At 29.3% G+C, this 27,313-nt stretch overlaps 1 protein-coding gene across 5 annotated transcripts in view; it reads left to right on the forward strand.

Moving 5' to 3' along the window:
* Positions 1 to 27,313, forward strand: part of LOC129920091 (mitogen-activated protein kinase kinase kinase kinase 5) — a 108,035-nt gene that overhangs the window by 31,953 nt on the left and 48,769 nt on the right. For all 5 annotated transcript variants that reach the window (XM_056001270.1, XM_056001271.1, XM_056001272.1 and 2 more), the window contains one exon: positions 25,824 to 26,244. In XM_056001270.1, the coding sequence (XP_055857245.1) occupies positions 25,824 to 26,244 (421 nt within the window). The remainder of the gene's footprint in view (positions 1 to 25,823; positions 26,245 to 27,313) is intronic.

Consider the following 27,313-nt stretch of genomic DNA (forward strand, 5'->3'; position numbering starts at 1 on the left):
GATAATAATGCCTAGTTACTGGATTATTACAGAAAGTTAGTCAAATATCATACCTTTAATTTTTTTTATCGAGAAAGGGACTGAAATTCACATTTTTTTTTTGCAATATATGGTCATAATTTTGAAAAAAAGATATAAAAAATGTTAATGGAGAAAGTGGTTTGTTTTTTGCTTAAAAGAAGTAGCATATATTATAGTTTCATTAAACGTTATTTTCTCAGTTCTCTGACTTTTTTCGGTGGTCATAGGCAGTGCATGTTACTTACATGTAACATGAGAAAAAACATTAGTTTCACTATTTATTATTTTGGAAAATAACTTTTTGCTATTCATATTTCTTAGTTGTGATGTTTTTGATCCTATAGTACCGAAAAAACACTTTTTAATATTAATTTTCATACCTTGGGTTTGAAAGGGTTAAGTACATTCATGCTGTCTGCGAATTTTAAATTGGCAAATCATGAGTCATCTAAAAGTTAATCCAAAAAACCAATAAACTCGAAATTAGAAAATTGCACATTCATGACGTTATATGGTTTTCAGTGTAGGTATGATAAGATATTTTGTATTGAAATTCATAGTTTTGACAAAAATAGTATTCAATGTGGTTTCTCAAAACTTTTTTTTCACAAATTTTTAATTTGAATTCGATTATTATGAAAACAGTTGATTTAAAATAACTTGATTTAAAAATTAAGTGTGCAATTCTGGCTTTTGAAAAAACTGTCAATGTTGCCGTTGTTTTGAAGTCATTTTTTAGAAAATTACCGTTTCCATATAGTAAAAAACGATTGTACGAAAAAAAAAACAAAAAACCTCAAATATAGTATTAAAAGTTGTATAAAAAGTTAAAAGTTCGGATGAAAAGTATTGTTTTTGGTGGCCAACTATGCTTTTTGTGGTGCCGAAGATCTACATATCTGAATTTGTTCAACAAAATTTCTCACGACAACGATGAGAAATACCCGAAAAAAGTTTTTTCTTCTTATCGGCGTATTTTTTGAAAATTGATTTTATTTTTACAAAAAAGCTGTGTTAAATAGAAGAAGAAAAAATTTCCAACATTTTATGTCCTCAACCTTTTTTATTTTTGAGCGACTTATTGCTTCTACTAAAAAAAACCGTTGAAAATTCATACAAATCATAACCTTTTGAAAAACAAACAAAAAACTTTTTTTCAAAGAATTTTTTTTACATTTGTATGAGTTTTTCAACGGTCTTTTGAGTAAAAGCCATACAAAATAGGTGAGACATAAAATGTAGGCCAAGTTGATATTGGTAAGAAAAAATTATGTGATACATTAAAAAAAAAAATGAAGGGTCCTTATCGACTTTTTGTGGGTATTTTTGTTTTCAATGCAAACTTTGAACATGTAAAACTGTTTTCACAGTCACTATCAATCATAAATCTGATATTATCGATTCATTTTGTGAAACAAAGAGCATCGTCCAAATGAAAATTCAACAAACAATAAAAAAAAAAGAGAAAAAGGAATACCACAAGGTTGAACACTCAGTCAATTACTATTGCTTTTGTAGATTACTGTTATTATTATGTTGCAAATTGAACATTTTTTTTTTTACAAAAACTGCTCTTTTTCCCTTTAATTAATCAATTAAATTTTCTTTTTTTCATTTCAGGTACGTATGTTTTCTTGAACGTTCAATGACCGTCATTTCATTTCCAATTGATTTTATGTAAGTTTTCCAAAGTAAGCGGCAATCCACAAATTCTTTGAATAAAAATCAACAATTTTTTTTTGTTGATTTCCATTTATCCATTTAACTTTTAGCTACTGGTTAAGCAGCAAAGCAAAAGCGATCGAAGCGTAATAATTTGTTTGTATAATATCCTTTTGGCGAAGCTCAACTTTTCAGCTCGTCATTCAAAGTGTATTTTTTTTTAAATTGCGTAAAATCAAGTTCCTGTAATGGGTATAACGACGACCAACCCTTCCGTTGAACAAAACAAAAAAAAAACTTTCCGACAAGCTTCCTTTATAAAATGCACTTTGCCAATCTGTGAATTGAATGCATTTTTATTTTTATATTTATATATAATATTTATATATGTACATGAAATCACTGAATCATTCCATTCAGTTAGCTTTCTGTAAAGAAATGACATCCACCATCATAGTCGAAACGAAACGACGAAACACGTGGGGGCTAGGGTTGGTTAATTTTGTTGAATGGCTTTTCACTATTTTTCTACCAACCAACGACGACGACGACATTCAATGATATAAATCCTTCCGCCAGACATACGATAGTTTTTTTTTTTTTGTTGGATTTTTGTGCAAAAAAAAGCTTCCTGCCTGTGCCTCCTAGAATGTCTCGAGTCTCGACAATCGGATGAGAGGCATCATCATAGAGATGATGGCGCGTCTGGAAATGAAATATACTAAATGCGCTACATCGCACGACGACGCGTCGACGACAGACGAAGGGTTGAGGCTTTTTTCTTTGTTCTAGGAAGAGAATTCTATAAAAGTAGGGTGGCGCTGGCTGGTTTGAAATGGATGATGGATAAAATGTTGTCGCCTTCAAGAAAAGAAGACACTTTCAATTTTCAAACTCGAAAAGGAAATCATCATTACCTTCTACCCTTTTTTACTTTTTTTTTTCTCTCGAGATCAACAAACTTTGAGGCTTTTGCAATTTTGTTTAATTTTTGTATATTTTTAAATGCCAAACGATTTGAATGAAATCTGAAGTCATCATCAACACACAGATTAAAAGATGAATGTGAGTCATTTTTTGTTTTGGCAACTTGTTTAGCATTTTCATTTCATTTTAAATTCTGTCTGTGTGTGAATAAATTTTAGAGATTTATTACTTTACACTTACAACAAGCTATAAGCATGTGTTGTGTAGTAAAATTTTTGGAAAATATCTCTTCTCAACTTGTGTTTTGTTTAAGTGTTTTGTTTGTGTTTGTGTATATTATGGTAGGGTTATATCGGTGTTTGTGATGCGTGTCTGCCAGGAAAATATTTTAATCGATTTTTCGTTGAAGATGAAGAATTTGGTTTTGTGTAATTTAAGGAATTTATATTTATTGAGGTTGTTTTTTGCTTGTGTGCGTTTATTGAATTTCATTTTACATTGTTTGACAGCGATCAATATAAAATGTTTCAAAATTCTAAGGTTAAAGAAGATTGAGGCAATAGCAAAATTGAATTTGTTTTCTTTTTTGGTTTTTTTAAATAGGTAACTACTTTTGAAATTTTTCAAAAAAAAAAAAGAACGAGAAAAAACACGATAATTAATTAATCTTATAATAGAATTAGTAAGAATATCATAGTTAAAAGGGTGTTTTTGTTAGTGAAAACTATTGGTGGGCAACCCTAATGAAATTAGGTATAAAGGTTCCATTTGGGATAGAAAGCAAGAATAAAGAGTTTTCATAAATAAAATTTTTGGTGAAAGTTTTTTTTTCGAAGAAACAGTAAAATCTGTAATTGGTTCCAAATTATTGGATATTACCTAATTATAAAAGAAAAATTGTTTTTATATTGAAAAAATGTGCCTACTTATTTTCATTATCAAAACAATTTTTCTTTTATAATTTACAGAATTCTGGGATACAGAATTTTTAAATCTAAAATCTCTGAAATATAGTTTCAAATTCTCTACTAATTTGCATATGGTTTACAGATATTGCAATGAATGACATACCTTGGTAACTCATTTTACGCTGATTAGCTGGAGTTAAGTAAGTTCATCTTGGTATAAGGTGAAGGCGGTGCAGGGTCGAAAGTCCACAGGCCAAAAGTCCATAATAGACTATTGGCTCACTAGTGTGGACTTACAACCCACCCAAGTGGGTCAAAAGTTCACACAAATTTCCTGTGGACTTTTGGCCCATCGATTAAAAATTAATAACCAATTAGGAAAGCCAAAATTCATAATGCGGCTGAACTGTCGTCTTCTAAATTTCTTCGCAATTCCAAAACAATAAAAAAAAGGAAGTAAATATCTTTTAAATTCGAGTGAATCTCAGAAAATTACTTTAATAAGTATTCAAAACTGGAACACTCGTCGATTTTCGAAAGTTTCTTCATTAAATGTTCTATTGGTGTGCCATGAAATAAGTTCAAGTGAAATAAGACCAACTTCAAAAAATTGGTTTTACTTCAATTTTCAACATTTATACAATAATTTCAAAAGCTTTTTAAAACATTTGAATAAACATTTGAATACATTAAATGAAAGCCCGTTTTGGCAATTGTATGATAATACCGATCACCAAAGATGTTTATGTTATAACTTGGTAAACGCGATGCGGAAAAAAATTTGCTCACATGAGAATATATTTAAATTGTACAAGTCAAACGCGAAGCGGAAAAAAATTTTGCCCACGGGAGAATCAATTTTGAGGTGTGAAAATAAAAATTCGCGCGAATTCTCATGTGAGCAAATTTTTTTCCGCTTCGCTTTCCGCCAATCAATTGGGATTTATTTTTTTTTAATCTCCGTGAGATAATTAATTACCCCCTTTGTCTGCGAGATAGTTTCTCAAATCAGTGGCGAATATCACTATGAGACTCCAAATTAATCGTCATTTGAACAAAATTGTGTTCTGCTTTGCTTTGTGCGAGTTTTTGAAAATTACTTCAATAAGCTTTACAAACGAAACTCGAGTCAGTTAAAAAAAACATAAAATTTTCAAAAAACAAAAAAAAAAATTATTAAAAAAAAAACTAAAAAATCAATTTACAAAAATATTCTTGAAAAAAAAATTGGACGTTTCCATAATTGATTTGTGGACTTATAACCCACCAAAGTGAGTCAGTTGTCCATTATGGACTTTTGGTCCGTGGACTTATGACCTTGCACCGGTGAAGGCAGAGTAATTGTAAATATTTAACTGTTAAAATAAAAAAAAAAAAGAAAATGATAAATTATTTTGTGTCGAACAAATCAAAATTGTTCAGCTGGAAATTTAGAAGGTTTAGGAGTACAGAATTTCGAAAAGCAGAATAACGAATTTGCAGAATTTTGAAAAACAGAATGTTGAATTTACATAATTTTTAAATGTAGAAATATAAAAAAACAATAATGGAATATAGAATTATGTTCATACAGAATTTTTCTTATTCAAATACAGAATTAAGAACATACAAATTTTTTTGGAATACAGAACGACCCGTTGCCTAGTAATTTGTAAGCCCCTTTGCATTACTTATTTAACTCTTCCTATCCTTTCTGAAATAGCTTCAGTTTCTAGACATTTCTAGGAATCTATGACTTTCGCCCAGAAGATGTTTAAAAAATTCGTTTAATCAGTATAAAAAATCTAAAAAATAACCACATTTTTCATATCAAATGTACAATAGTGAAAAACTTATTTTTTTTTTGGATGAAGCCTTTTATTTGCATCGATTTACTTAAAAGTTGTAACTGCGTTTTTTTTCTTCCAAACTTGAATAAAGTTACTTGCCATATAAGCTTTTGGAATACTTATTTAAATAACAAACATCTATCGATTGGTGAAATGATTTCCTCTTACCGTTTACTAAGGACCACTTTGTGGGGCTTCAAAGAAGATTCCATTATGTAAACGTTTCTAATTTCTCTGCGCTTGTATTTGCGTTTCAGCACATGCCTCGCTACGGAAATAAGTTTAAAATTCTTTAAAAAATTATTTTAAAAAAATCACAACGGTTGTCCTTAATGTCATCCCAAGAATAACAAATGTAACCGCAATCACTTCAAACTTGTCAAATACCTACATTAAATCATTAACCCCATAGTAAATCTGTAAAATATTTTCTTTTTCAACCAAAAAAATTTAATCATAAAAATAAATCAATGCAATTGTAACGATCAAAAGCGGATTTGCTTTTAATTCCAACATTTTCATTTTTACCGTCGTTGCGTCGGTAGTTGATTTTGTATTACTAGGAAAAATAAATCATTAAAATCCACGAGGAAATATTTTCCAAGTAAATAAAAAAAAAATCATGTGTGCAATTCACACGTGGTAGAAGTGAAACCTTAAAAAATCATTTTTCTTGCAAAAAAAAAAAAAAATAGAAAAAATATACCTAATTTTATTCTATCACCTTCAAATCCATGTTTTTTATATGACAACCTATATAAATTTTATATCATCTGAAAGCTTATTGTCTAAGCTCAAAATATATATATCGATCAGGTCTATGAGACATCTACAAAAAGAGCTAGAATTTTTTGAACTCGATCAATTTCCATCAAAAAAAGCTAAAAATACACGTATTTTTGTCTTCTCACGCTATTAAATGCATTTTTTCCCTAACAACCTATAAAACCTATATACCTAATTTTATTCTATCACCTTCAAATCCATGTTTTTTATATGACAACCTATATAAATTTTATACCATCTGAAAGCTTATTGTCCAAGCTCAAAATATATATATCGATTAGGTCTATGAGACATCTACAAAAAGAGCTAGAATTTTTTAAACTCGATGAAATTTCATCAAAAAAAGCAAAAAAACAATTATTTTTATGTTCTCATGCTATTAATTCAATTTTTTTGTTTGACAACCTATACAAAATTTTATACCATGTGAAAGCTTATTGTTTCACCTTGTATAATGATGCATAAATCTTATTTCAAAGATGTCTACAAGAGAAGTTAGAATTTTTTAAAGTCAACCATGTCGAATTTCCAGACTGAGATTACGGTACTTCCTACACTGGTAGCTGGTCATCGCCAACAGATCTCCACAGGTGTTTTGAGGTATGTTTCAATTTTTTCAATTTAAGATTGTGTCACTTGTAGAGCACGTACCGTTATGTGTGATATATCAAATAAAAGGTTATGTTATCAGCATGCGTATTAAAGTTAAATCAAATTTGTATGTGCACTAGATCAAAAGATATAACGTGTGTTGGAAAAGAACATCTTTTTACCGTTATCTCCGAATTTTGAATATGAAATTAATTGAAAATTTGTACAATTATAATCTATTTAATTACCTATCTACAGTACAAATTTCATTCATCTATCTATCAAAACAAAAAAGTTATAACAAGTTGAAGTCGTGTCGCGTTTTCGTTTCATCTTGTTTCAAATCACTACGATACTAAAGAAGTTTTCACTTCAAAAAAACCTTCACAAAACACGCACGCGATGGAAGTAAGTCTTTAGCTTTGGGGAATACTCGTATACATTCTGTGAAATTTTGTATCGAATACGGGTTTGAGGTTAATTAAAAAACCATAATGAAATTGAACAAGACCATCCGATTAATTTTATATCGCAAAAAAAAAAGACAAATTAATTTGATGTTGTATATCGAAAATATTTAAACAGCTTATCGATAAATATAAAATAAATCCGTGTGTTAACTGAATCACCCTGTTTTATGACCAATAATTTGTTTATTCAAATCTCGTCGATATGTAGTTCAATTTGTTTCAGTAAAAAATGATTAAAATCTAATTAGTATTCAATTTGGACACAAAACTTTTATTATGTTAGTGGAAAAATAAAAATATTTACCGGTATGGCAATTAGATTGGGTGACCTTGAATGACTGCCTTATTTTTTTTTTTTTTGCAAATTCTAAAATAGTTTAAAAAATTCCAGATAGATTCATCATCCTTGAATAAAAGTGATGGTGTACAAAAATAAATGAAATCTCTTCCCTAATAAAAATGAAGTATAGTTTAATTTTCCTTAGGTCATTGACACTATAGCAGCAGCAGAATTGCAAAAACAGCAAAATAATACAAGAACCACTCTACAATCTAATTTCCTCGCAAACTCAGACCCAGGAATGTGCAAATTTATAAATTAAAAATCATAAAGACAACGATAAACACCCCGTGTATTATAGCAAGCACAAGCCCAGCAGCGGCCAGCAAACGCTCAAGGCTTCATCATCGTCATCATCTACATCATCATCATAAGCGGCAGAAGCTACACAGTGCTATGTGCATTGTACAGAGCTCCGCAGAACAGAGTCTTTTTTAAAACAATGCCCGCATTCAGTTTGTACCGCAGCTATGTGTACATTCCCGGTCCCGATTCCGATTCCGATTCCCATGTGCATAAACCATTTCGCATTAAACAAACTGCAGACTCTTAATATAAATTCGAGAGAGTATTTTTGCTAAAGGCACTTCTTGGCTGGGACCTGCCTGCTGCGCTGCGGTCGGCTGTGTTTTTGTGCGGCCCCGAGGTGCAGTCGAATAGTAGAAAAGTGATGGTGTTGGATGGAGAGCGGCTTGAGGAGGAGGAAAGCACAGCGCAAGCTATAAAAATTGAAACGAAAATAATGGCAGCGATGATATGACATACAGAACCGGCATCACCACATGCCGATTCTACGACGGCGGCTGCTGTTTACACTTTTTTTTTAAATCTTTTTTTTGTAAAATAGAAAACGTAATGTCTGCCAAGAATACTGCACCTTCGGTTGGTGTTACACTATTCGTATATGCGCTCCGAACGAAAGCTGATGTTTCCTCACAGTCAGACAGACGACAGATAAACAAAGTATTCCATTAGGAACGATACTTAGTTTTTTTTTTTGAAATGGCAAAATTATACTTTAGGGAGATGGGGGAATATTCACTTTACTTATATAAAGACTATATCCATACTTTCATACATAAGGTACTATATGCATATATCTGTGCTTGGGAAATGTAGTGCAAGAATTTAAGCACCACATTTGGCCCTTTTCTTATGAGCATAGGAATTTTGAGGGAACTCATTATAGAAGTTTTGGGTTATTGAAAATTTCATTTAGAAGTTATTAAAATTAAATTAGAATAGAAACTTTAGAAAGTTTCTTGATATTTACGCAAATTAACTATCCAGTTTGTAAAACTTTTGGAGCCACGTTAAGATGAAGGGGTGGATATGGTATGGTTTTTCCTCAGAAGTAAAATGCTTATCGATAGGGTTGGATTGAGTTTGTAATTTTGAAATTTTTAAAATACTAAAAAATACTGTTATCTCGAATAATGATTTTAGTTAAATTAGACCAATTAATTAATTTTATTAATATGACTTTCTTTGTATAATGCAAGTTACAAGTTACAAGTTGGCTTATTGCCTCTTTCCGCGGTTCTCTCCCATTTCTCCCTCTCATTTTTTAAATATATTTATTTCATTTCCAATAGATAATCGGAAACAAAACAGGGAGAACAAAAAATAATCACCTTAATATTTTGAACATCTTATGCAAAAGTTAGAGGGTGGTAAAGTTCTGCAAGTTCGATTTTTTTTTAAGTTTTAACATAAAACTTGTAAAGTAATGATTAAAGATAAATTAATTGTAAAGTTCAACAATTTGATTTTCAGAAGGTGAATTTGATTTGCAAAAGGTGAAATTTGGTATATTTAAAATTTGAACATCGTGATAAAAAATCGAACTCCAGATAACAATCAGACATGACATTACGATGATTAAGTGTGCCAACAAAAGTAATTAACCCCAATTCTGTCTTTCTTGATATACCTCGAGCTGCAGCCTGAAACTACCGAAGCGATTGAAGAGAAAATGCATTAAATAATCAAGCCAGAAAAGCTGACGATTTTGATTAATTTTTTTTCTGTATAGTTTACAGCACTATATTTATATAAGGCCCAATTTTTGAAATAAAAGAAATTTATATTTAGGCCGTAGGAGGTGGGACATAAGTAAAACAAGTATTAACGGCTTGGCAAAACACTTTGAAAATTGATAGGTGAAGTCTTTATAAGACTAACTTCAAGTTAAAAAAATAAAAAATGCGTTTAAATGTGTTTTTTTTCTATCGAAAAAGTGCCAATGGCATATATAGAACAAAACAACTCTGGGCCGACGATTTTTGAATTCAAAAAAAAAAAAATTCCAACTTTGTTTTTTGAAAAATCAAGTTTTTGAAAACTGTTCGAAAGATATTTGTTTTCGAAATTTCGTTCTCAAGACTAATATTTTCTTAAAAAAAGGTGTACCAACTTGTTTTTACATTCCCTTTAATTTAAATATGTATTTATTTCTGTGCAACCAAAAAAGACATCAATTTTTGTAAACCTAGTTACAAAGGCCTAAAAATAAAGACCTTAACGAAGTTTCTGCCATTATTTATAACAAAGAAATTATTATTAACATTTGTAAAGGTACACTAAAGTAGGTATAAGTGTTTTCTTATCTTCGCTAAGTACATAGTATCAAAATTACAGATAAAGCGTTACTGTAAAACAATTTTTTGGTGGCTGGTGTTTTAAGTAATTTTAAAAAGAAATATTATCAATAACCCTGAAATTTCTTAAAAAAAAAATATTATAGTAATGTTCCCTTAATTTTGTTCATAAAAAGCTTTAACATAAAAGCTACTTATAGGTGCCATAAGAGCAAGTACGTACAAACCAGTCGTGCATTTTTAATTTAATTTTTTTTTTCAATTTAATTTTTTTTTTTCAATTTTTTTTTTTTTTTCAATTTTTTTTTTTCAATTTAATATTTTTATTTTGAATAAGATACTTTCCTGTAAATTTTAAATAAAATCGTTATAGCCTGCCCTAAAAACGGCAAGTCCATATTACCGCTATCCGATGAAAAAAGCTAAAAACGCAGTTTTGTTAGAATACCTAAAACCATTACTACACTTAATTTAATAGAAATCGTAGGGCCGTTTTCTAAGTACAAGTTCTAGGAAAGATATTAAACATATAAAAAAAATAAACCTTAGAAATTACAACAAAAAAAAATATTTGTATAAAATTTGAAGAAAATTCATTAACCCTTTTAGGCACTAGCAGAAAAAAGATAATAGGTACCAAAAGAATAAAAATTTCATGTCCTTAAATTTCGAATATTTTGATCGATATCTCGATAATCATGATACATTCAAATTTTCGTATCTTATCGGATAGCCGAGTTATTGTAATAAAGAACAATTTTATCCCTTTTTCAAAATGGAGGAAAAAAACCTCATAGGAAATTTTGTTCGAAAACTTCAAGTTAAGCTTTTCTAAGCTTATTTGTTCATTTGCATTTCTAAGCCATTTTTTTTTTCGACGGAATGACTGAACTAAAAATAATAGGTAATTAATTGTGAAGAGATTATGAGATTTGTTTTTGTATTTATGTACACAAACAATTTAAAACAGTAATTTTAATGGAGGTGTAACAGTAACGTTCCAACATGGCACCATAGTAATTACAAGTTTAAAGAATACCCATCTTTTTGTTCTGTGTATCCCCAGTAACACCTTATCTCATTAAATGATCACAGCTATACAGCAAAAAAGAACAAATTGTATGTGTTTAAATTTCTATTACAAAATTACATTACAATTGCACACATAAAAAGGTTGGTGTCGTACCTTTCTTCAATGCCTGGGTGAAGGCTAATTACAGGAATCATACAATTGTAACAAATACGATTAGTTTAACATCTGCTGCTGGTTTAGTTCCATATTCCACATAGGTAACTTAACTGGGCATCTGTCCCTTAGTTAAAAAAAAAAAAAAAAAAAAAAATAAAGACACACAAAACATTAAAAGTGAACCTTTATTCCCACATAAGCATAATCATAAGAACCTAGAAAACAAAGTGTCATAAACTTATTTGTCCACAAAATGGAAAAAAAGAAAACAAAACAAAGTAAAAGACAGGTATTACGGTCACCATGGTCTATGAATATGAATAAGACATGAAAACTTGTTGGCTTGGAATTCTCTAGAAATGAGAGTAAAAACAGAAACAAAAACTAAGCCAAGTAACGAAAATAGCAAACCCAAGGAATTAGAAATGGGTTTTTAAGGGAAGAGGGTAAGGTTCTTTTGTTTTGTTTGATGGTGAATTTGAGGGTGGAACTATTGAGGCGTATCTCAAGTTACAATACAACTTTATAAATAAATTATGAAAATAAAGTAAACAAACAAGTTCATTTCCATATATAAAAACTCTTAAGCAGCGTTATTTGGCAAGTAGAGGAACGGAACAAACATTAATCAATAAGTACACATTTTTATTGGAACATGGATTTTGTGAAGACCCAAATATGAGCACATATTTGTTTGGTTTTATACTATACAATCTTTGGAAAGATTGAGATAATCTATTAGACAAATCAAACATTAGACAAATTGAACGATTAAGGGAAAAATTAAGATGTAGAATATTTTTTGTTTGTTTTTCAAAGCAATAGAATAAATAGAAAATAAAATTATAAACTTTAAAACCGCTTCGCAGTTTTCCATTTTTCCATCAATCATATACACTACTGGAAAAAATTAAGGGATCAAAAAAAAAATTCCAAATTTTTGGGCAAATTTCAACAGGCCGTAACTTCGAAAGAAATGGTCGTACAAGAAATCGATATAGAAGGAAATTGTAGCTCCAAGTGTCTTGTTTTTGGATTAGAACTTTAAAAAATTTTAACCTCCGCGGTTTTTGAGTAATCGTAGAAAAACCAGCAACAAAAAAATTTTCAAAATTTTTTTAGTTTTTTTTTTTTGGTCTACGGGCGTCGAACTATAAGGATCGGATACTTTGTTCATTTAGCTTTAATTTGGTTTTTTGAACACCTCGATACGTCCACTTCTCGCCGAGATATCGGTCTTCAAATGGAAAAAAATCCTTTGTGTTTGATTATCGATATCTCAGCAACCAATGATCGCACAGAAAGTTAAAGGTGGGTTTCAAGAACTTGAATGAATTCTCCTTAACGGCTAGCCATTGCTTTCCAAAAAAAATTATTTTCTTATTTTCACATGAATTTGAAAATGCAACAAAAAAAGGGCTTTTGGTGGTTTTTTGGAAAATCGAGCGCTAGATCGAAAATATTGAGGAAACCGCTAATGTTAAGTGTGCATTTTACAGTTCAATATGTCCACAAAAACCCTACAAAAAATCAAATTAATCCAGCCAGCCGTTTTTTTGTTTCACTCGATCGAATTTTTGAAAAAATTAAAGGATCACGTTTTTTGCTCTGAAAAGCTCAATTTTCTTTTCTCATTTTGTAATGAGAAAAAAATTGTTTTTCCTAGCTTTTTCCACATTTTTGCTCCAGAAAAAGCTTAAATTTAAAACAAAACAAAGTTCCAAAAAAAAAAAAAAATTTAAAAAAATAAAATTTTTTTTAATTTTTTTCTCTTGAAAAGTTTAAGAGAAAAAAAATTTTATTTTTTTAAATTTTTTTTTTTTTTTTTTGAATTTTGTTTTGTTTTAAATTTAAGCTTTTTCTGGAGCAATATATATATTAACTTATTCTTTCGTACAAAAAAAAAATTATATATAAATAAAAATTCTATTTTGAAAAATCATTTTCGAAAACGGGACAAAGACATTTTTTGAATTTTTGGGTTTAGATGTTGATATTAGTTGCTGCAAAATGGCTTGCCAAGATTATTTCAAAACTTTTTTTTTCATAAATTACACCGGCACACAAAAAAAAAAAGTGTCATGAACCAGAAACCAGACCTATCTTTCTATATGTTTTTGGGCACGCTGAATCCGAATTTGAAGTCCGTTTGGCCCCATCACCCTCCAGTTTTGAGCTGTGAGTGCATTTTGTTTGAATTTTTATGACTTTTTTGGAGTTTTTTGCATTTTTCTCAAAACTGAAGGGTGACCGGGCAAAACGGACTTGAAAATCGGATTCAGCGGTCCCAAAAACATATAGAAAGATAGGTCTGCTTCCTGGTACATGAAACTTTTTTTTTGTGTGCCGGGTATGACAGCGACATGTCGCGACAGTGCTAGCACACAAAAAAAAAGTTGTATGAACCAGAAACCAGACCTATCTTTCTATATGTTTTTGGGACCGCTGAATCCGAATTTTAAGTCCGTTTTGCCCGGTCACCCTCCAGTTTTGAGAAAAGTGTAAAAAAGACCCCAAAAACTACCTTTTTTTGAGTTTTTTGCATATTACTCAAAACTGGAGGGTGACAGGGCCAAACGGACTTGAAATTCGGATTCAGCGGGTCCAAAAACATATAGAAAGATAGGTCTGGTTTCTGGTTCATGACACTTTTTTTTTTTGTGTGCCGGTGTTATTTATGAAAAATTAAATTTTTTAAAAAAGCGGCTCTAACGATTTAAATTTTTTTTTTTTAATTGCATGTGTATAAGAGAAATTAAACTACATACTTATTTTGGAGCTCAATTTCATTTAAAGAGTTCTTTTTTTTTCATTTGAAGAACAAATTTTGGAAGTTTTTTAAAATTTTTTATTTAACATATATTTACCAAATTTCATAATTTGAATACGAGCAAGGACGTGTGACTTATACTTTTTTTTAATTTTTAATGGAAAGCAAATGCATTAAGAAAATATTTTTTACAACCCTGGGTCTATATCTATCTCGAACAGAGCCTAAACTACTGAAGCAATTTTCTTCAAACTTGGTATGGTTATGAGTTTTATGTATGATATACCCCAAAGTCGAAATTGAAGTTTTCTTTTAAGGACCAAAATGACGGTACCAGCCAAAAACCAAATTAAAAAAAAAAACTGACTTCTCAAAAACGTAACAATTGTGATTAACTTTTTTGATTTTCAATTCTGAATTATCGTTAAACAATTCAATCGTTTCCAATGAAAATATTTTTATAAACGCGTTTAAATACCCGTAAATTGAAAGATAAGACATTTTTGGGTTAAAAAAAAATCAATTTTTTGAAAATGGTTTGATTAACTTTTTTTTAATTTTTTTTAGTGTTGATTAATTTTTTCTTATGTGATATTAATTTTTTTTAAAAGTTAAAAATATTTTTTTAAATAAAAAAATATTTTTTATGGCTATCGATTTTCAAAAACTTTTTCCCAAAAATTTCGTTTTACAAGAAATAAAATGTTATCTTCGTTTTATAGTCTTAACCATTCTAAACGATGTTTTCTAAATTTTTAAAAACTAGCATCAACACTTTTTTATATATTTTTCATTAAATTAATGATAAAATTAAATTAAAATTATTCTTTAAAAAGCTTTTACTTTCTTAGCAAATATTACTATAAAAACAAATCTTGCCACCTAGTGTTTATTAATTTTGTTCTTTCAGAACAAAATAATGAAACCAGTTGGACCATTTTCTTACCTTTGCTCAACAATCTTATAATGGGTATATATTGCCAATAATTATAAAGCTGCTATTATTATCATTCAGTAAAAAACTGACAAGCTTCCTTTAATTATTTTACAAAAAAAATCTTTAAGATCACATCAAAATTTACTTAAAATTATTCTTTACGTGAAGAAAAACTGTCAACCTTGGGTTTTTGTGTAGACATATCTCGATGAATGTGCATTGTTGTTGTTCATTTTTAAATAATTTCCATCTCATTTCACAGCATAAACCAGTTTGATAAATTGTGTACACTCACCGGTATTTTTTTAATAAAACGATGATAAGTCTTGAACAGTTTAATTAATTTTCAGTCAATCGCCTTAGTGATTGATGATGCTGATTTTGGCTTTAATTGGAAATTGCCAATCAGTGGCGGCCGAGTGTTTCGTTTGAGTTTCAATTAATTTCCTTTTAATGATTCGGTACCGGAGATCTTTCTGCCCCCTTCTCTACTCATTCATTCATCCACATCATGAAAAGGTGTCAATATTGTTGTGTTTACCATGCACTTTGTCGGAGAAACAAAATGAGCAAATAAATCAATGAAATTGAAGTGTTTACCGTTTATATACCCTCTGAATGGTCAGGGGGTAAAACGACCAATGCGATGGAGGCGATGTGGTGTGAAAATTTGGGTTACCTACGGGAAAATTAAAAAGAAACCCACTGTGCACGCCTTTAATTTGTTTTCGATTTTATGGTAATTTTACAAAAGCTCTCTCGAGCATATAATTATTTAATTTAACAAGCTGACCAATTTTTTAAATTAAAGACTATAAGGGACAACTTAAAAAGATTTAACCGCTCCGCCCTCACGACAAAAGCCATAAATTTTAATCTACGACAACTCTGATTTATCCCCCTTACCCATAAAAACAAACTATTGTGTCCGAGTCGGAGACAAAAAAAGACAACAGACATAATTTTTTTTTTTCAAAGCAAGTTTAACTCTTTAATTGATTTCAATGAGCTCAAAGACCTCAAGCGATAGTTTCAATTTAATTGTTTTTCATTTTATGTTTCGAGAAAAAGAAAATCCGAAAACCTACGCTATGGTTTTTTTTTTTTTTAATCCACATTAGCGCAATGGAGCTAAAAAATGTATTATTTATTTATTTTTTTTATCCTCCCACTACAACCGCTGCGCTCTTCGGAATGAGTTCGTTTGCTATTTAATTGGTTATTTTTTTTGCTTCACTTTTTTTTACATCCCCCCTTTCTTGTGATGAACTTGTATTTTGTTGTCTTGTTGGAGCTTTTTTGCTAAGTGATTCAGCATCTTGTTAATTAAGTGATTAAACCAACTCAGAAGTGTGATAGTTTCGATATTGTTAAGTCAATTAAAAAAAATATTTTCTTTACCTAATTACCTAATTCTTCTTTGTGATTTCGCATCAACTGCGTATAATGCAATTCAAAAAATATTAACACGGAGGTTTTTCAGCCAATTACGACCATAATTTTTTAAAAATTGTCGACGGCAAATATCGTTTTTGAATAATTTATTTTTTTTTTTTGAGATTGTCAGTTTATTTTGGGTTTCATTAAAATATTTTCGCTGTTTCCTTAGGTTCAAAAAATAATCGCAAACGCTATACAAAATACTCATCGTTCAAGTTCTATTGTTTGGCACAAAAGAAAGAACCTTCTCACTTAATTTATTCCAAAAAAAGGCCAATAGTACGATTTTGAGATTTATGTATAGTCTGACTTGTTTCTGTACATCCTCCGAAAGGAAAAAGAAGATCACTTTAAAACAAACGGATTCTGGTTTAAATTAAGCGGATTTCTGCATGGTTTTTTGCCAAGATGACTTCTGTCTTAAATTAAGCGAATAAATGTTCTTAATTTTTATGAATGCTAAAATTTAAAAGAAATCCACTTAATTTTAGCGGGATCTTATTTTTATGTGGAAACATTTTAATAAAAAAAAAAAAAAAAAAAACTGGCAATCTTACAATCAGCCTATCTCACTGTTAGACTTAAGCTAAACTCTGTTAATAATTTTTAAATTTTTATTTTTAGTCGGTTTTTTAAGATCAAAAATCATATTAAAGTGAAATGAAGTTCACCTTAAATTAAAAAAAAATTTAAGCGGATTCCACTTGTTTTCAGCGAAAATCGTATTATTTTAAGATGAAAATTCATATTAAATTGAAATGAAGTTCACCTTAAATGAAAAAGAATTTAATCGGATTCCACTTATTTTAAGCGGAAATCGTATGGTTTTAAGAGGTTGGGATTTAAAGTGGGCCCTTTTTTTCTCAGTTAACTTAAGATAATTCCTTCCAGAACAACTGTATACAATAATTCATAGAGAATAGAATTTGAACTACATTTGGTCATTAAAATATACTTCATAAAAAAATCAAGAGAAAAAAAAACTTTGCTTCAAAAAATGTAAACTCAAAGACTGCATAAAATCATGAACATCGCATTTTGAAGTTGTTAGTCCCTTTGACATCATCTGGAATGGGACACGTCATTACGTTAAGGTGATGTATACATTATTTAATTAAAAAGAAACTCTCGCTCCAATGGCCGTCGTTGTCGTCCATGCAAATGTTTGTTCAAAGAACTTTTCTTACATAAATCTCAATGTCATTATTAAAAAAAAAAACAGATACAAAAAAAAACAGAATAGAAGCTTTATACATTTATTCTCCACCAAGCACTTGAGAAGAGCTGCATATTGCCGTTGTGTTGTTGCCATAGTAAAAGTAATTCATGTCCTCCTTTCAGTCGTTAGCGTTGTTTCGTGAAGTCAAGGGTTGGAAGGAAAAGTTGCCCTGTCTTCTCAATGTGAAAAACACCCTCCTAACAACAATAATTTATCAAAGTCCTAGACCAAGGCAAATATTTGTCCCATCATCAACATCATACCAAAAAAAGCGAAAACGAAAAAACAACACACCTGCTGTTATGTGTTGTGTATATGAAAACGTAGAATTACATTTATTTAATGACAAATGTATACATTTTGACAAAATTTAAGGAACAACCATTTTCGTCTAACTAATGGCATCGTCATTAACATCAACATTATTATCTTCATTATGATCTTATGGTCATTGTTTTTGTTGTTGTTGTTATTTTCTTGTTGTGTCAATGTCATTTTATATAATTCATCCTGGTCTTTATGGTTGATGTAGTTTTGAGAAAATTTATGATTTCAACAAACGACGACGATGAAATATTTTCGAGAAGAAAATTTTCATTTAAAAACGGATTATAAAAAGTCCTTTCAGTACGTGAGCTATTAAATAGTACTTCACGTTTTGGAACAAATCATAAATCAAAAAAACCAAACCCTTGTCATAGGAAAAGTAAAAAAAAAATACTAAGATGAAATAATTTGCATTCTGCTGATGAATCAGCAGAAGGATATAAAAATATCGTTGCTGTGCGCTGAAAGTTTAAATTTTTTCTATTGCATAAGGAAATGTAGTGTTTTTTTTTTTTAATTCCACATAAAATATTAGATGATTTTCCTTTTAAATTAAGTGAATTTCTTTTAAATTAGCACATTCAAGAAATTAACACGATTTTTGCGCTTATTTTAAGAGGAAATCATCTTGTATAAAAAACATGCAGTATTACGCTTAATTTTAGGTGGTTTTTTTTTTTCTCCGTGTTAAATTTACGACTTTTGATCAATACTTTGTCAAAAGCTTGTACGAAATTAAACTCTAATTTGACCATGATTGAAATATTCCACTGAACATTTGCTATTGCTAAAAGTAAGACAATTTTTTTTATACATTTACGAAAGTTCATTCAAGGATAGCAAATAACCAACTTATATAATTTCCATAAGAATAAAAAACGGGAGTTCCTTTTTGCTTACCCAATCTCATATGTATTCTTGTATAAGCATATTGTGCACACAACGACTTATCCAACAACTTAAATCCTTATTCCATGTGCTTATCTTTTTTTATTTCTCAAATTTTAGCATTGAACTTGCTCAATTAGTAACTCCCCATATGGCTCTTTCAATCCTTGAAAAGTTTAATTCAAACTTAAAAAAAAAAAGAAAAAAATTATTCAAAATATATGTATTTCCAAGGTTATGTGCTTGATTGTAGGAAAATCTTTATTCAGATAGTTCAAAAGCTGTGTTCCCTTATTCAAACTCTGAATATATGTTTCCACTTATACAGTACAGTGCTGTGTGAACAAAATTGTAAAAACAAAAAATTATGTTTTTTAATATGCCTTAATCAACTCACCCTCAAATATGTTTAAAGACACTATTAAAATTGATTAAAAATATTTACAATCGCATTTGTATTTAAAACAGGGTTACCGCAGACCGAATTTTAAGTCTTTTTAGAAATAAAAGCAATGCTTTAATCGATTTTTCATATTTTTGTGCTCAAAAATGTGTTTTAAGTCTTTCTTCGTTCAAACTGGGTTGCCACCTTCATAATTCTGCTTAATTTAAACTATCATATTTTTGATATGCTCTTAGTCTAATTAAATAAGTCCTAATTTCCCAAACTAACTTCAATAAAGTTGACACGTACAATCTTACGTTTGAAAAGCGGTAACCCTATGTTTAAAATCTTGCAAAAATTAGATAAAAGACACTTCTAAGCACCTGACTGTTAATTTTAACATGAATATATTTTATTCCTTAGAGTAGGTAGAAGCGCAATTGAAATTCTCGTAACAACACCCTTGGGTTAAAAAAGATATGATACAAGAAAAATCCATACAAAAAAACAAACTTTGTCTGGCTGGCAATGGAAAAACGCATGCAATTTTTTTTCACTCCCTTTTCTCGCTTTTTTTCTGTCGAAAAGAAGAAGGATACTAGGAACTAGACTGGAATAATTTGTGATAACATTTTTAAACCGCCACCATCATTATCCGATGTGATATCCTGAAAGAGAGAGAGAAAAATGAAAGAAGGAAAAAATAAAATTCAAATTGAAAAAGCTAAATTGAAATTTCCACATGCGGGAAGGACGAAAAGTGTTTCTTTTTTTTGCTCCTTTTTTTTTTTTTATTTGTATTCCCTCGATTTTTTCCCTTATTTATCCTTCTGGTGAAATGTGATGTGTGTACTCTGTACAAACACCTATACACTTGTGTGGTTGACGTGTATACAGAGTATACTTTGCCACACTCGTATCCCTGCTCACTGAATCTGAAGGAAGTGCATATACTTAAACGTTCAATGTAGGTACATAGTTGTTGGTATATGGAAACCCCTTGAACTTGCTCCAGGGGAAAACTTCAATATAAGCCTCTTCATATTAACCTCAACTTACGATTCTACGTACAAAATATTTTATTATGAAACTAGTTATGTTTGTTTAATGTTCATTAAAGTTTGTCAATTAAACTTCTACTTTAAGTACACCTTATGCTTCCGCGAGCATTAGATAAATTATGTGGTGGGGGAGTTTTTTTTTTCATATTTTTTTTATTTTTCTACATCACTAGTAAAGGTATAGTTTTTTTTTTATTTTCTCTTTCTCTGATTTGAAGGCAGTCGTCAGTAATTAGCAATTAAACAACCACTCTGAATTTTACCTAATAGAGAATTTTATCTACAAAATGCTTAAAATAATATCTTGAAATTGAAGGGTACTTTGTCTTTGAGGAAGAAAACTTTGTGCCTGGTAAACATTTGTTAATTAAGTTCTTATCAATAAGGAAAAAAATGTTCTTTTTTTTTGTTTTCTTCTAGTAACTTTATGTAATAAGAATTTTATTGATGTAAAAGATGTAGCCATTTAAAATTTCAGATTTTTTTAGTTCAGATTTTAAAGTAATAATTTATGAAAAAAAAAAACTACAGATAGAATTTAAATTCAATATAAGTTTAAGTGACCTCAACTCCAAAAATTTATAAAGCGTTTCGCCCAGGTACGACAGTTATTTTTTTCTTCGTTATTATGATAGAATTTAAACTTTAATTTAAGGCGGGCAAATCATCAAATTCGTTTTTTTTTCTAAATTTCAATTACTTTTTTTTTAGGTTCATGGTAGAGGCAGTACCTTAAGATTTAATGAACGTTTGGGTATTATTTCAAGCACTGTTAAGGTTGCAATTACTACGGATTACGGAACACTCATTGAGTTCTTAGTTTTTCGTTCAAGAATTTTATCATGTCTTTAAAAAAATTCTATTCCATAAAATGTTACATTTTTTTCGTTGAGATTATTTTTTAATTTGATCCTCTTACGTTTTCGCTCATCACAACCAAAAATAAATTAATTTTATTAGTTTATTTTTGTTTTATAATTTTCTACAATAATTAATTTTTTTTGAATTTGTTTGGAAAAGTCAAATGTTTTGTATAATGCTATGTAGGTACCTAAAATTACATAATTTACTAATTAACATTTTGTAAAATAAATGTTTCCTTGTCAATATATAAAAACAGAAAATTAAAATCCGTTAAGATACCTAACGAAAAAGTCGAAAAATCTAAATTGCTGAAATTTTTTGCTCACTAACCGAAATTGGCTATTTCACACCAATTTGACAACATTTCAAAGCTCAAATAAAATTTTCATCAAAAGTCTGATCAATTGCTAAAGAATGAAACAATTTGTATTAACATTTTCATTTCATTGCATTTTAAATTTTTCAACCAAAAAGTACCACATACGCCACCACGACTTCCGAAATTAAACCGAAAAATAATAAAATGAAATTTATCGTTAAGTTTATTCAGTGGAAGTATTTTCTGAAATACCCCCTTTCAGTCCATATTACAAAATTGTGTAAGGCACAAAAATACTCTCTCTTCATTCAGTACAAATTTATAATCTGATTCAAAGTTGTAAAAATTATTTTTCAAATGCATTCCTTCCATTAAAAATTAAAAAAAAAAAATTGATTGCCCTTAGAGTTTTAGTTGCTAAAATGTTTAATTTTTTTTTGCAAAAGACCAGAAAAAGAAAAAAAAAATTAAACCCGTTTATCAAAGCAAAAAAAAAAAACATTTACAATGAATTAGAGCTCAAAGAATGCATGCAGTTTGATTTCTCTTATTTAAATGCATTTAAAAAAAAAACTAAACCATTAGAGCCTTTTTAAAAAATTTTTTTAACAATTTTTCGGAAAAAAAATAAGTTTAGTATGCCATTTAGTATGTAAGTAACTATCAATGAATGAACATCTAAAACCAAAATTTAAAAAAAAAATCAAGGACCCATTTTCAAAAATTTGAATTTTCAAAAAAAAAAATTATTTTTTTTATCCAAAAATTAATTTTTTTATTCAATCCAAAAATTAATTTTTTGAAAATTTTGCTCTTGATTTCTATTGAAGCTTTGTATATAAAAGCTTTCATAAAAAACCGTTCTATGGGAGTTAGGTACCGTTATTAATGATTTTCGAAAAAAGCAAAGCTACCTCAATTTTTTCATTAAAAGCCTTTTTTGACAAATATTTAGCTTTTCTTAAATTGGTACATATTTTTGGGCCAAAAAAATAGTTCGAAAAACTTTTCTGGACAGTTTCCAAAAAAACACTACCTACAACGTTTTGAAGTTAATCATTTCATCTGTTTAGGCTGTAGCTACTTAAACAGGTGATTATACACTGAGGGAAAAAATAAATAAAAGTTGAAACGTCTTTGTTTCAAAGATGAACTACTTTGGTTTATGTGACTTTTAGATACGAAACCATCAAAAATTAACCTTTTTTCCACGTTGATTTTAAAATGTTCATCTTCAACGCAAAATCATTCCGAATAATAGTTAAATCAATGTGTTTTTCATTTATTTAATGTTGTATCTTGGTCTAAATTCAAAATTTCTTTATAAATCGCCTTAGTTGTAAATATTTTTTCAAGACAATAAAAATTTTAAATTCATTTGTTATCATTATCATGATTTTTTTTGTTCTCAAAAACTATTTTCTTTTTTTTTGTTGGGACTAAGTCAATTCTATATACATGCATACAAACATTTTTCTCTTTATATAGTTTGTATCAAAAATGCAATGTTTCGGAAAAATTAAGTTTGGTATAAATTTACGTTAAAATTTAATTTAAATTTAAACAATAAAATCATGAGTTTTTTATCCAATAGCTTTCATTTAACTTAAACCTTTCTCATTTTTGTTTTTGGTTTTTAGAGAAAACTAACAAGCAAACTTTTTCACAAAAGTAAAATATGCTTCCTACAAAAAAAAAAACACCTACAAAAATAGAATTGGTGTTTTTTAAAAAAGAAAGAGGAAATAAAAACACACCCCCTCAATAAAACACTGCTGGCTCGGATTTCCGCCGAAAAAAAAAATTAACTTATCCAAACTCAATATCATCCGCAAAGGATGGTTGTTTGCTTTTCCAATGTTCACAAAAAAAAAGTTTATCCTCTCACCTTCATAAAATCCTCCAAAAAAAGAAAAGAAAACATTTTTAAAAAAACATTCAATTCAAATCACACATCTCTATATGAATGAATGCGGATAGATGGATGAATAGTCGACGACACAAAAGAATAGGATGCAAACGAATGTGGAATTGATAGACTGAAAAACTCATTCTGATGATGAATTTAGAAAAAAACTAAAAAAAAAAAAAATAAAGAAACGAAAACATTTTTCTAGGTTCTTCTTTAGATTCAGAACAAAAAAAAACACCCTTTATTTTTCCTCAAAGATAGAGGTTCTTCAAAAAAAATGCATTCACATAGAATAAGGACTATTTTTTTTTTTCACTCTTCTAATACTTCAAAATGAATTTGTATTCGAGAGGACTCTTCAAATTCATATCCTTCTAGAGCTGAGATAAATCATTTAAGGCAATATTCATGAGGGCAAAAAAAAATTCATTTTGGTTTTTGTAGAATCTTTAAGAACCACATTCAATATCCCTTTAAGCTGGGGCCATACTTCCTATCTATCCTTCATCCTAAAGAGGTATCTTATGTACATACGAGTATGATGTAGAATTTATGGTGTAGATGAATGATATCAAAATTGCTTATATCATTTCTGAAAGTAAAATAGAAATTTTCAATTATGTCTCTCTTGCTTGTGTGCTGGGGCTGGGACTGGGGCTGGGTCAGGGCTATTAAAAAATTCAATTTACTTTCACATACTCTATGCATCCATCAGCCTATTCATACAAGAGATAGCCCCCATTAAGTCGTTGATGTTGAAATATGATGTTCCCTAAAAATGATGTTCGTCCATTATCCTAGAAAACGGTATTTTATAAAACTCCGGTGCTTTATCATTGTGTTGCCTTTACACTGAGAAAAATATAAGAATGATTTTTTTCTTCAAATTTGTGTTAAAATTTAAAGTTCTTTAAATGTTTATTCATAATATCATAGTATTTTTAGAAAAATCAAACTTTCACAGTTTTAGATGGATCAATTATACTTCGTTTAAACCTTTTTTAAATCTAAACATTTTAAAGGTATTTCTTGAAAATTTTGTGATTATTATGGGTCATTTATGTGTTTGAAGTCAATTTTTAATTATAACCAAAGTTGTTTTTCAAAAGAAAATATCGAACGAAAACTTATCAATGTTTTTTACAATTTTTGGTTACTATGTCACGTACAGACAAATTACAACATGACAGACCTAAAATGATTCTTATTCTACCCTGGTTCATTAAAGTTTTCAATACTTTCAACTTAGTCAAAAAAAAATACCTAGTTTTTTTTAATGCTGTTGTGTTTATCACCAAAAAACAAAATAATTCATGTATACAAAAATTAAATGTTAATGAAAGATTTTATAAAGAAGACTTAAATTAAGGAAAAGCGCAAATCCTTAATAAATTAGCATTCTACAAAATTGAAATAAGTTTCTTTTAATGTCTTTTTAAGTTTTCTTTTATGATTGTATAAATTTTTTTTATACAATGTCACACCCGTTACAAAAATATGTCACACCTGATGCTGATATATTTATCAATTCTTATAAAACAAAAATTTCTATAAATTTTCTTCAAATATATGTTTACTGCAAACGTCAAAAAATCTTCTTTCACATTTCAATTTTCTGATGTCACACCCGTTACACTTAATGTAAGAGATTGTGACGTTACAAGATAGGTTAAATAAATTTAAAAAATACATTAAGAACTTAATACATTAGATGTTGAAGCTATTAAATACGTTATTTATTAAATAATACACAAATCAGAAACAAAAAATGAAGTAAATGCGTCACACCCGTTACAATGGAAATACCCTTAATCTAACTATTCTTTTCCATTAACCCAAAAAGAAAAAAAAATGGAAAATACAATTTGAATCCATGGAAAGTACCGCTTTTACGAGTACTAAGCTGAAGTTATTTTTATAAAAATTCGTAATCATACTGCATATAGGTAGTATAATGCATGACGCATTAAAGCATTTGAAAGTCATGGCATGGTCAGCAAAACACTACTCCTTATATTTATAGGTAAAGAATGAAACAAATCGTTTCATAAAAAAGTTACACATACGCCATAGTGAACTTTTAGTTAAGTTAAATCGAAAAAAAAATATAAAACAAAATATTTACATATAACTGAATAAAAACATTAACCATTTGTTGACTGTCACAATGTGTCCATTTATAATTTTTTTTACTTGGACTGGTCCGTTTCTTGTCTTTAAAATTTCTTTTTTTTTTTGTTTCATATTTTGGTGATACTGATAACTGAAAATCTGTTCAAAAAAATGTTCATTACTATACAAATTTTTTTTAAGTGTATTTAAACATTTTGTAATAATTCTCTTCTTTTATTCTTCTCTTTTACTTTACACACACATAGGCAAAACGTCTGCAAAGCAACGAATTAGCTGCTATAAAAGTCATTAAACTAGAACCCACCGACGACATACAAATCATCCAGCAAGAGATAATAATGATGCGCGATTGTCGTCATCCGAACATCATTGCCTACTACGGTTCATACCTGCGACGGGACAAACTCTGGATATGCATGGAGTATTGCGGTGGTGGCAGCCTTCAGGACATCTACCAAGTGACTGGGCCACTAACTGAACAACAGATTGCCTACATGTGTAGAGAGACACTAAAAGGACTCGAGTACCTGCATCAAATGGGTAAAATGCATCGTGATATAAAAGGAGCCAACATCCTGCTAACAGAATACGGTGACGTAAAATTGGCCGATTTCGGTGTGTCAGCACAAATTACAGCAACGATAAATAAGAGAAAGAGCTTTATAGGTGAGTGTTGTGTGAGAGAGTGCGATGTTTATGAATTGTTATATATGTTTGCAATACATACATAAGTCATGTGTATCTTAGTTTCTGTATTGTGTAAACAGTTATGGATACTGTTATGTATAGAAATCTTGTAGGTATCCTAAGCAACGCTGCCAATCTGACAAAGGTTGAGGCAGCCAGCTCTAAGGTACGACGACATTTGAGGAAGAAGATAAAGGATGCACGATAAAGTGCATGGAGTAGATACCATTTTTTTTTTTTTTTTAGTTTTTATTTTTTGTGTTAGTAAGGGCTCTTGGTGGGTTTGTTGAACCTTGAGGAGGTAGGTAGTTTACTCTTGAGGTGACTAGAATGATAAGAGGAAGGATAGTTTTGGCAAACGTGTCCATGAGAGATAATAGCTTTTTTTACAGAACGACGACCGAAGAATGCTCTGTTGTATATTTTTTCTTTCTTTTATTTTTGGTTCCAAATTGCTAAAAGTGTTATGGAAAAATGTTATACATACTTTGAATATGGAAATTTCAACAGAAATGTGTTGTGCTTTCTTTTTTTTTTAATCAAATTTTCATAACAAAGATACGTGAGTGAGTAAATATTCTTAAGTGCTCATTCCTAAATGTTCTAAGAAGAATTGTGTAGGTTATTTTTCTTGTGTTGAATATATGCGAAAAGATGTTTATTATTTATGAGCCAGATTTTAAAAAGGTGCTGAAGAATAATTATTTTAATAATTTACGTGAATAAATCTAAAATAATTGCTTGAAAATATATTACTTAATATTTAAATGATTTCTGAAAGCAATAAAAGAGTAATTTTTTTAATTAATTTTCACTTTCGAAATTGTATAGAGAGTTCATGTAATCTTAATCACTTGGGTTGAGGTATCATGCAGTACTAGAATCTCACTGAATTTTAAGCGGGAAACACTGTTACAGCAATCATACAAAATTGTTAAAATCTGTTTCGTTTTCATGAAAATTGATAAGTTAATATAAAAGTGGTATTTTGTCTTTGAGGATAAGTTCAATTCATCAGGGGACAACTCATCATAGGACTGCTCGTCGC

Source organism: Episyrphus balteatus, chromosome 4 (genome assembly GCF_945859705.1).
Source record: "Episyrphus balteatus chromosome 4, idEpiBalt1.1, whole genome shotgun sequence".
NCBI classification, from domain to species: Eukaryota; Metazoa; Arthropoda; class Insecta; order Diptera; family Syrphidae; genus Episyrphus; species Episyrphus balteatus.